The sequence below is a fragment of the Neolamprologus multifasciatus genome, chromosome 7 (assembly GCF_963576455.1).
Source record: "Neolamprologus multifasciatus chromosome 7, fNeoMul1.2, whole genome shotgun sequence".
NCBI lineage: Eukaryota > Metazoa > Chordata > Actinopteri > Cichliformes > Cichlidae > Neolamprologus > Neolamprologus multifasciatus.
Window position 1 is genome coordinate 51,747,249 of NC_140445.1, and position 9,609 is coordinate 51,756,857.

At 41.2% G+C, this 9,609-nt stretch overlaps 1 protein-coding gene across 1 annotated transcript; it reads left to right on the top strand.

Moving 5' to 3' along the window:
* Window positions 1-245: 245 nt before the first annotated feature.
* LOC146515311 (tripartite motif-containing protein 14) lies at window positions 246-8,419 on the top strand. The gene is made up of 7 exons (XM_085167731.1): window positions 246-571; window positions 2,368-3,320; window positions 4,308-4,403; window positions 6,330-6,578; window positions 6,681-6,703; window positions 7,065-7,219; window positions 7,358-8,419. Exons 1-7 carry the CDS (start codon window positions 322-324, stop codon window positions 7,900-7,902), a joined length of 2,271 nt encoding a protein of 756 aa, XP_085023857.1. The 5' UTR covers window positions 246-321; the 3' UTR covers window positions 7,903-8,419.
* The last annotated feature ends 1,190 nt before the right edge of the window (window positions 8,420-9,609 follow it).

Sequence of the window (9,609 nt, forward strand, 5' to 3'; positions counted from 1 at the left end):
GAGAGCAGGCCATCTAAGAAGGTTGATGACTTGGTGAATGAGGCATGTTGTATTAAGCGCTTAAGTGTTTAAGTAGAGTAAAAAAGTGCTAAGAACCAGTCAATGTTCTTGACTTTATATTAAAAATATACCCCCCCCCCCCTTTTTTTTTTAAACATTAAGATCAAACTTCAGAGCAGATATCACATCTCCATGCATCTGCATTCGACAGACTGTACCTTTAACTCACTGCCAAAGGGGGGAAGCGAGATTCAAATATTTGGCTCCGCCTCTGCTGCTGCATGTCATCGCGGAAATAGAAACTAAACAGGGCAAAACAAAATGGGAGCATCGTTGGATACTCCAGCGAGGTGCCCTCTCTGCAACGAGCTGACCCGGGACCCGGTTACTCTGAAGTGTAACCACAGTTTCTGCCAGCGATGCATTGGTGACTTGTGGAGCATTAACCCGAACGGGCCGTACCATTGTCCGGAGTGGAGGTGTAAAACCGAGTATCAGACTTTGCCGTTTCATAGCAGTTTGATACGGTCACCAACTCCCAGAGGACAAGCACAGCCTCGCAGCACTGCAGGTACGGTTAAGATGGTTAGGTTAACATTTAAATTGTAACCAGGCGAGTGAAATAACGGCCCTTAAAACTACACACGTGAAAGCGGGGTTATAAACTAATGCTAGCTGCTAACGTCAGAGGTCTCCCGCTCACAAGCAAAATGGGCGTTACGCATATGTTCAGTACTGTAAACTAGACAGACTACTGCATAATTATAATCGCATTCTAGCTGTAGCTAGTAAATGTTCACTAGTTTACTTCTAATCCAAAGACCTTAATAGATAGCAAATAGGTTGCGCTTTCTAAATGGAAGATACCATTTGATCAACTTTAGGGGACGTAAAAGTACTATAAAACTAGTAGCACATGATGGTCTAATCTTTAATTTGCGGAAAAATGGTTTTAGCAAACCAGAACTTTGTTATGTGCATGTATGACCAGTGACAGATAAAGTAACATATTTTTCGATTGTATTCATTTATTGATGGATAACAATGACGCATCATTATGTGAAATGAAGAACTCGCAGTTTAGGTTAAAAGACTATATTTTTGGTGTCTTTTTTTTTTTTAGAGCCCAATTGTACCAGTGGCATCTTCAGGTGAAGGCACCACTTGTCTGTTGGTCATGTAGTCGAGTAGTCATGCACATCCCTACTGCAAACAGTGCTAAGTTGTTGCGTTTTGTGTCATGTTGTTTGGCCAGGTCTCATTTGTAAAACAAATCTGATCTCAATGGGATGTGCTGGTAAATAAAGGTAAATAAATACATGTGCTTAACAATGGATGCAGCCTGCAGGAAAGAAAATCAATAATACTATTTCTAGCATTTCTTTGGTGTTATATTATGTTGTTAAAAAGCGCAACAGACAGGGGACTACCACTCTATCTGTGATAGATTATACATAATTGCCAACTGCTATACCATTTGGGCTCTAATCTTCTAATCTGTCATAGTTAGAAATATTCATCTTTAACTGTTTTTTGTGAGACTGTTAGATTTAGATTAGAGTACTAAGCAACAATTTTCAGCATTGTCCATGTCCATCCATTTTCTTAACTACTTATCCGACGTAGGCCTATGGGAGTGCTAGAGCTTATCCCTTCTGACAACGAGTGAAAGACGAGGTACATCCTGGTTGCCAGGACTAACACACAGAGAGAAAGCTATAAATAGTTAAATAACTTATTCACCTAGTAATCACCAGTAAAATGCCTTTCTTATAAAAGTTGGGGGAGCAAAAACCCATAATGCATTCTTAAATAAAGTCTAATTATGAAGTAGTATAACATTTAACACTCAAGTGAAATACAGGTACCTCAGAATTTGATTGTATTACAGTTCTTCCTTTCTTTCCTTTTGTTTCTTGCTGTCACAAGGTTTAAAACAGAATATCTTAAACAAAACATTAGCTCTTGTGTAATTTAATGGGAGCAGTGTTTGGCATTTGTTTACAGTGTCACAGATCAAAGTCCAATTAAAACTCTGAGATCAAAGTTTGAACTCTTTTAAAGCAAATAGACAGCAGGGTTAAAAGTCTGTTTCTGACGTGTGATCATGAGTGTAAGCAGCACCTTTAAACCTTTAATGCGCTGAACAGTTACATCTGTGTTGCTTACCTTCCTCCCTTACAAGGCAACATCATCACAGAACTCCTAAGTAGTTAGTACACTCTCCTCAGTTGCTTAAAGTGGAGTTGAGGGCAGGTGTGCTTTCAGAAGGCAGCATGCAGGTGTTTATATGAAACATTGCTATGAAAGTGCAAACTCAGCCTTTTCTAAAAACAGTTTTGCTTATATTTTATTGCATTTTTTAAGGTTCATCCACCAGTAACAATGAAGAAAGTACATCTGACTCGAGTTTAAGGAGGCCATCGCTCACCAGCCGACTCCTTGGAAAAAGGAAGGCCAGCGCACCTGTACCTGAACAGCCTGAAGCAAAGAGAACAACTGTCGAGAGCCCCCATGCATGGCCCAGTGACACAGAGATTCCCACCACTTCCTTGTCAAATAACACTGGGGAGTCAACTGCCGTGAAAACATCTAAGAAAGTAGTAGAACCAGAATCTTCCCAATCTAAAGAGGGTGAAGGCTCAACCTCCAAGGAGAACTCTGACAGCAATGGAGCATCTGCAAGCGACGGGCCACAAGCCATCTCAGTCCAGCATAAATCAGAAAAGGCCATCATACTGGATGACTCTGACAATGAAGTCGACATATGTGATGCACCTCCTCCTGCAACCCCCAAGAAAGACCCGCAAGTAACAGGGGTATGTGTGACACCAAAGAAGCCTTTGTCAACTCCCACCTCCCACATTTTTCCTGCAACCTCAACTCCAGGAAAAGATAAGCCTCCTGTGCACCATGCTGGCAAGTCATCTCCGATTCCAAGCAAAATTTATTTACCTGCTTCAGGATCCTCAAGTCATGTTGGCATCGTCTCCAGGGCAGAAAACAAAAGCGCCAGCCCTGTGCCCTGTCATTATTGTCCTAAAACTCGGTGTCAGTCTGCAGTGAAGACTTGTCTGGTGTGCGGGGCCTCCATGTGTTCAGAGCACCTGCGCCCCCACCTGGACACCCCAGTTTTCCAAAATCACACCCTGGTTTCTCCAGTGGAAGACATTTCCCTCTGGAGGTGTCAGGATCACCATGAGATAAACCGTATCTACTGTCGGCAGTGTGCAGTGTGTGTGTGCACTGTGTGTACCGTCATAGGTTCCCATCGTGACCACGAATGCGTCAGCATCAGGGAGGCAGAGAGAGAGCTCAGGGTGAGTGCTGCTGACTTTATGCGTGTGAGATCTGATTTCAATGCATAGTACCTGAAGATAATCGGATGAGGAATAATTACACAGATACACATGGGGTAAAAACGAAAAAGAAGCAAACATCCCAAAATATTTCAACTCATCTGCTTGTTCCGACAAGCATAACGTGAAAACAAACACTGCATGAATAACACGCACACAAACACAAGGCAGATAGACAACAAACAAAATCATTACCACCGTAATTACTTTTTGTGCCCATAATGATCTGTAAGCAGGGTTATATTTGGCAATGATGAGCCGGTCTCTAAAGTAATCTTTGTTTCTGTTTCCTGATATTTGGTTTCTTAATTTTATTCAAAATTATCTAGTTGTCTCTCTTGTCTTTCTGTGTGGTCATGTATCTTCAGTCTTTTGTTTGACCATTTATGATAGCGGATTATCTGAATATAGAATGATCGTTCCTATGAGTTTACTTGCTATTTTGACAGCCATTTTTAACTAATCATTCGTCATGTAACTTCTAGATGTATTGTAGGAAGTCTGTTATCTTCCAATTTACACTGATGCCCCTAGCAGAGAAAACACAGGTCTGTTTATTCACATGGAAAATGTATATGGTTCACAAAGTTGAAAACATGACAATCAGAGATTTAGAGGGGTACCTTAATGGTTTTGCAAGCAACAGCCATTTGTATCCAATTTAGTACAAAATAATAATGTTTTTCAGTTGATCTAAGCTACCAGCTTATTAAAAATAACCCTCATCATTTTAGGCTTTTCTCAAAATACGTCTTGGGACTTTATATTTTGGAGAATCTGCTCAAACTACTTTGCTTCAAATTCAAAGTGGCGAAGAACATAGCCTGAAGAACAAAAAATATGTAACTGTCCAGCTGTGAGCATTCAGCACTTGTGGCTAAATATAGATATAATCAAAGCCATAGACTCGTGACTTGTTTTTAAATCTTTGTGGACATTTTTCCTCAGGGAAACCTGAAAGAAGAGATCAAACAACTGCAAGAGGCTGAGCAGCAAGTGAAGGACCGAGTGACTGAGCTTGCTCAGAAGAAAGAGACTTTCAAAGTGAGTTGGCTAAGTCTGTTGTTAAATATACATACGTTCGTTCTGCTTAGGCGCTAAGAATTACAAGAGATTTTCTTTCACACCCATTGCATTGAAATTTAAGGGTTTTTTTTAGAAGTGGATATAATTGGCTAAAATTAGTTAAACTTCTCCAGTTCTTTGTTTCATGTCAGAATAGGAAGACTTTATACAAGAAATACAAATATTAGGTGGCTTTGTTTGAAAATGTAAAGAAATTAAGCTTAAGGTTTTTAGGTTAGGGTTACATGGTCGATTGCTGCCCCCAACTAAATACTTCCCCTTGAGTAATAGTCATTCATTCAAGTGATTAATTGACGAGCTGTTTTTTTTGTATTTTTAGGGCACTAGTCCCAGGGTGCTACATTGCAGCACAAAGCTTTATTAAGTTGCAGCAACTCTTAAATAGGATCTAACACTGAAGTGAGTGGCCATACTAAAGTAATTCTTTTTCCCATCTGCAAGTATGCTAAAGTCCAAGTGGGATAAATGTTACCATGACTGTGAGGGGCCATGCAGATGTCCGTCTCCCTGTCTGTTATTTTGACCGTGCAAACTCTTCTGCAGAGACCATTCTGTTTACGACTTACCGAGTGTTGCCATTTCCTTCCGACTCTTAGGAGGCAGCCTTGAGTCATTTCTGTTGCTCAATCTGGATTTTATTTTGAGCTGAGGAAACCAGTTAATACAAAAACATAAAAATGCCATGTTTGAAATTTAAATAGACTGGAAAAGCATCTTGCGTTGAAATCTTTGCATTTCTGAAGTGTTGTACAGTATACTAGTACCGTATTTCCCGGACTACAAAGCGCACCCGAATATTAGCCGCACAAGCTAAAATCAGGGGGAAATCCTCTTTTGTAGATACATTAGCCGCGCCTGACTAAAAGCCGCAGGTGTTTCAATGTTGACTTATCATAGTGTAAGAGAATATACACAAAGGGAATTGTCAGGAAAGAGATGGCTGTTTGGAGACACATCACTTTTATTAATATTTTGAAAAACAAGTTATGGGTACATATTTGCATAACTTTTTAGGTATATGTACAAGTAGCGGTAATTACAAGTACAAAACATGTACTGTGCTTCATAAATGAGTAACAAATGTAGTACATAACAATAACCTACAGCACACCTGAAAAATAGATTCGGACTACCTTTTAGGCTCAGGTGCAGTGACACAGCTTTAACAAGAAGAAAAGTCAGTCATTCACCACCATCTTTCTCTTCTTCCACTAAAACCACCAAAGTCCTCTTCTCCAGTGTCGGATACGAACAGGCTCAGGATGGCCTCGTCATCCACTCTCCGCTTCTCTCCTTCGTTGTCACTTTCAAAACCAAACAAATCCTTGTTGTCAGTGTCAGAGTCGAACACCCTCTGAAGGGCCGTGGCGGTGTCCTCCTCTCCATCATGCAGCAGTCCAGCCCTTCGAAATCCGTTGGTGATCGTGGATGTTTTCACACTTTTCCACGCTGTCAGAATCCACTGGTGGAGTTGGGTATAACTTGCTTTTTGCAACTTTATCGCCGCTCATCATCCACGCCTCCCGCTGAACGCGTAGCGCTACTTTGAAGTTTGTTTTTCGCGTTACTTCGTACGGCACTACGTTGCCTGGCGGACGGACATGTGACCAACATACCACTCTTGAACCCCGATCCTTCCGCCAGGCAACGTAGTGCCGTACAACAGCGGAACAAACAAAACAAATCCTCTTACGATATCACAAAAATCATGGACAATCCATAGAAAAGCCGCACCTGACTAAAAGCCGCAGGGTTCAAAGCTTGTGCAAAAAGTAGCGGCTTATAGCCTGACAATTACGGTAATCGGAAATGAGTAATAACTAACAGCAAAGAAATGCAATACTACGCAATACTACTACATATATTTATACTGTGTCTGTCTAGGAGGTTTTGAGTGACACACAAGCAGGAGTGAAGCAGCAGTACAGTACCATCAAAGAGGCCTTGGAGCAGGAGGAGCAACTGGCTCTTCAGTGTGTGAAGAAGGAAGAGAACCGAGTTTTGGGGGGACTAGAGGAGAAACTCTGCCACCTCCATAGCTCCCTTCAATCCATCCAACAAGGCCTTCACACGCTGGAGAGTCTGGCTGACACCAGAGGCGACAACTCTTTTAAGGACCAGGCCTTCATCATGGTCAGATCATTTTTGTTGGCTTAAAAAATATATGCATATATTTACTGCTGAATTATTAATGTTTACGTAGTAAAATGCCTTTTCTTTTTTCTGACATTGCAGGAATACAGCAAGATTGCCCAGCTGTAAGTAATTTGCTTTTAACTTCTGCTTTGCAGCGGTAAAATTGTCCTCTTGTTGAACATTTCACTAGCTGAATATGCTCCCAGAAAATCAGTTTTGTAAACATGCTGCATAGTCGTTTACTTTATTTTAATGAAAGTACTAGTTAGCTCACCCTAGTTGGTAAAAGCTGACTTTAAAAGTTCTTTTGCAATGCAATCAGCAGGGATGCTGATTTGGAAAGTGATGTGACATTTTTGTGCTGTGGGTACAAATCCCACACACTTAAGTACACACGTCTAAGAAATGGAGATTGGATTTATATGTGCAATTTGCTGCACGATAGTCTTAGGGCTCATTACTGACTCAGTTCTCCTTCATCAGGAGTGGTGAGATGGGGAGCTACGTGGAGCAGTTTGAGGCCCCGGAGGAAGTGAATCGTCCCCGGCTGAGGTGTCTGCAGCAGTGGACAGAGAAGCGACTGGACACAGTTGTCATCAATACACAAAGCAAAGATAGAGATCTTAACAGGCTCCTCTGTAAGTCATGTCTTGTTTATACTACTGTTTATACAGCTCACACAGCTAATTATGCCACAGCACTAAATACACGTGTTAGGATATTCAGTTAGTCTTAATTTTCTCATCTAAATTCTTCCTCTTTAATCGTGTACACAGATGGCACCATACCCCTCTTGGATTCAGATACGGCCCATCCTAAGCTGCAGCTGTCTGATAACAGCAGAACGGTGACCTACAGCGATGCTCAGCAGGCTTACACGGAGCACGAGGCTCGCTTCAGTTCCTTCCCACAGGTCCTTTCCTCATTAGCACTGGAGGGGGGGCGTTGGTACTGGGAGGTGAGCGTGTCCGTGGATGATGGCCGATGGAAGGTGGGGCTGTGTGAGGCTCAGATGGAGAGGAAAGGCCAAAAGGACAACTCTCGTCTGGGGTTCAACAGTTACTCCTGGTGCCTGGCCTGTGACAAAAGGAAGGTAGAGGCCCTCCATAATAAAGTATCAGTTCCTGTGGATTCAGATGGACTGCAAAGGGTAGGAGTGTTCCTTGATTTTGAAGATGGTATTTTATCATTCTTTAATGTGACACCAGGGGGCAGTCTAGCTTTAATGCATTCCTACAAGCAGAGGTTTACTAATCCTCTTTACCCAGCCTTTTCTGTGTCTAAAACACACTTGTCTATCTGTGATTTGTTCGAGTCTTAAACTGCACAGAAGCACCATATCAGTTCTGCTGATTGATTTACAAACTTCATCAATCTGTGGTGCCTTTTTTAGTAAAATGCGCTGTTGTGTAACTTTCTCATGGATGATAGATCTGTCGTACACTGCATACATTCCCTGACTTCTGCAAAGATCTGTAAATGTGATTTTTACATCATTTGAAAGAACTGGAATAAATAGAAATCCTATTCAATATACCTTACATGTAACAGTCAATCACTGGTAGTATTTTTTTTTTTTTTTTAATAGAAAGACCAGAATTTTTTAATGGTTTTTGTTTTGAGATCATGTATCAACAAATGAGAATGTTTTTAAGTGGTAGGCAAGTTATCAATGATGATCAATACACAAATATTTTGGATAGTGTTTCTATTTTAAATATTTGTTTTTTAAAATCTTCAGATTGTACTTTACATATCTCGTCTTTGTCATCCTTATTGCTCCTGTTGTGACTCATTTGTCTTTCTACTGGAATAAACTGTCAGAGTTTCCAAAGCTACGTTACTGCGTGCCATGATTCTTCCCATGGGCCTTTAAATAGAAACACAGGTGTGCAAGTGGGTGATGTGTTTCCCCACAACAGGTGACAGTTGGCGTGCTAACTTTTAAATTTCACTGCTCCCACAGCATAGCAGCTTTACTGACAACAAACACTGCCTTTGGCACAAACCCCTGATAGGATGGCAGACCGAAGCAGATGCTAAATTGTCCTTTTCTTTGCAAAGTCTGTGGCTCATTTATTCTGACTAGGGGTCTGCGCAGTTGACGTCATTGAGTGGGATCAAAGTGGTATTTACATAAACTCCTTCTGGATGATTGGTCGAGCGACTGAATGCCAGTGGTTCAGGGACAGCTGTCTGTGGATCACAGTGGATACAAACTTATTAAAGTAGCAAATGTAATATAACTGAAAACGAATCAAAGTCTAAATGGGGCCTGGGGAAAACGGCTACAGTTCTTTTTACATAGTTGAACAAAAACATTTCCCCACAATGTCAACAGCTTCTTCTGACTTTTATTGATGTAATTTCAAACATTTAAGAAACCTGAATCTGAGCAGGTGCTCCATCCAAGCATGACAGCAATTTCACACTTGCAGACACACGATCCAAAGGTAATCACAAACCCTACGTGGGTTTTGCTTTATTTCTCGTCGTTTCTAGCCTGCACACAGAGGCAGGATGCGAGACATTTCTGTGAGAGATCAAGAGGAGGAGGAGGCTTAAACAGTCGGGATAATTAAATTCTCCTCTCCCTGTCCATCTAGTGGTCTGTCAGCCACACTCAGCAAGCTTTTCTGGAATTGTTATCCCTCAATAAGATAGGCTAGAGCACATGGTATGTTGGTGTAGAACAACGTGGCACATCTTCTTTAAGAAATAAAATGAATGTGATGTGAAGCCCTAAAAATCTCTGTGTGGCTAAATAAAGGGACAAGGTCTTCATTAATGATCCCCATTGTTTCCCACATCTAAAACATAACAGCCAAAGTGTCTACTTGTCAAAATGTCTTCATATTAAGATCCCCTCTTCTATAACTGGCTGCTGTGTCTATGGGAATAGAATCAAATCCCTTAATTAGCATGTCAGTGGCACGTCAGTGCACGGTAATTACTTAATTCTGTCGATGTGACTGAAAAGGCACAGAAATGACTATAAGCACTTGGAAAGTAATGAGCTTACTTTGGG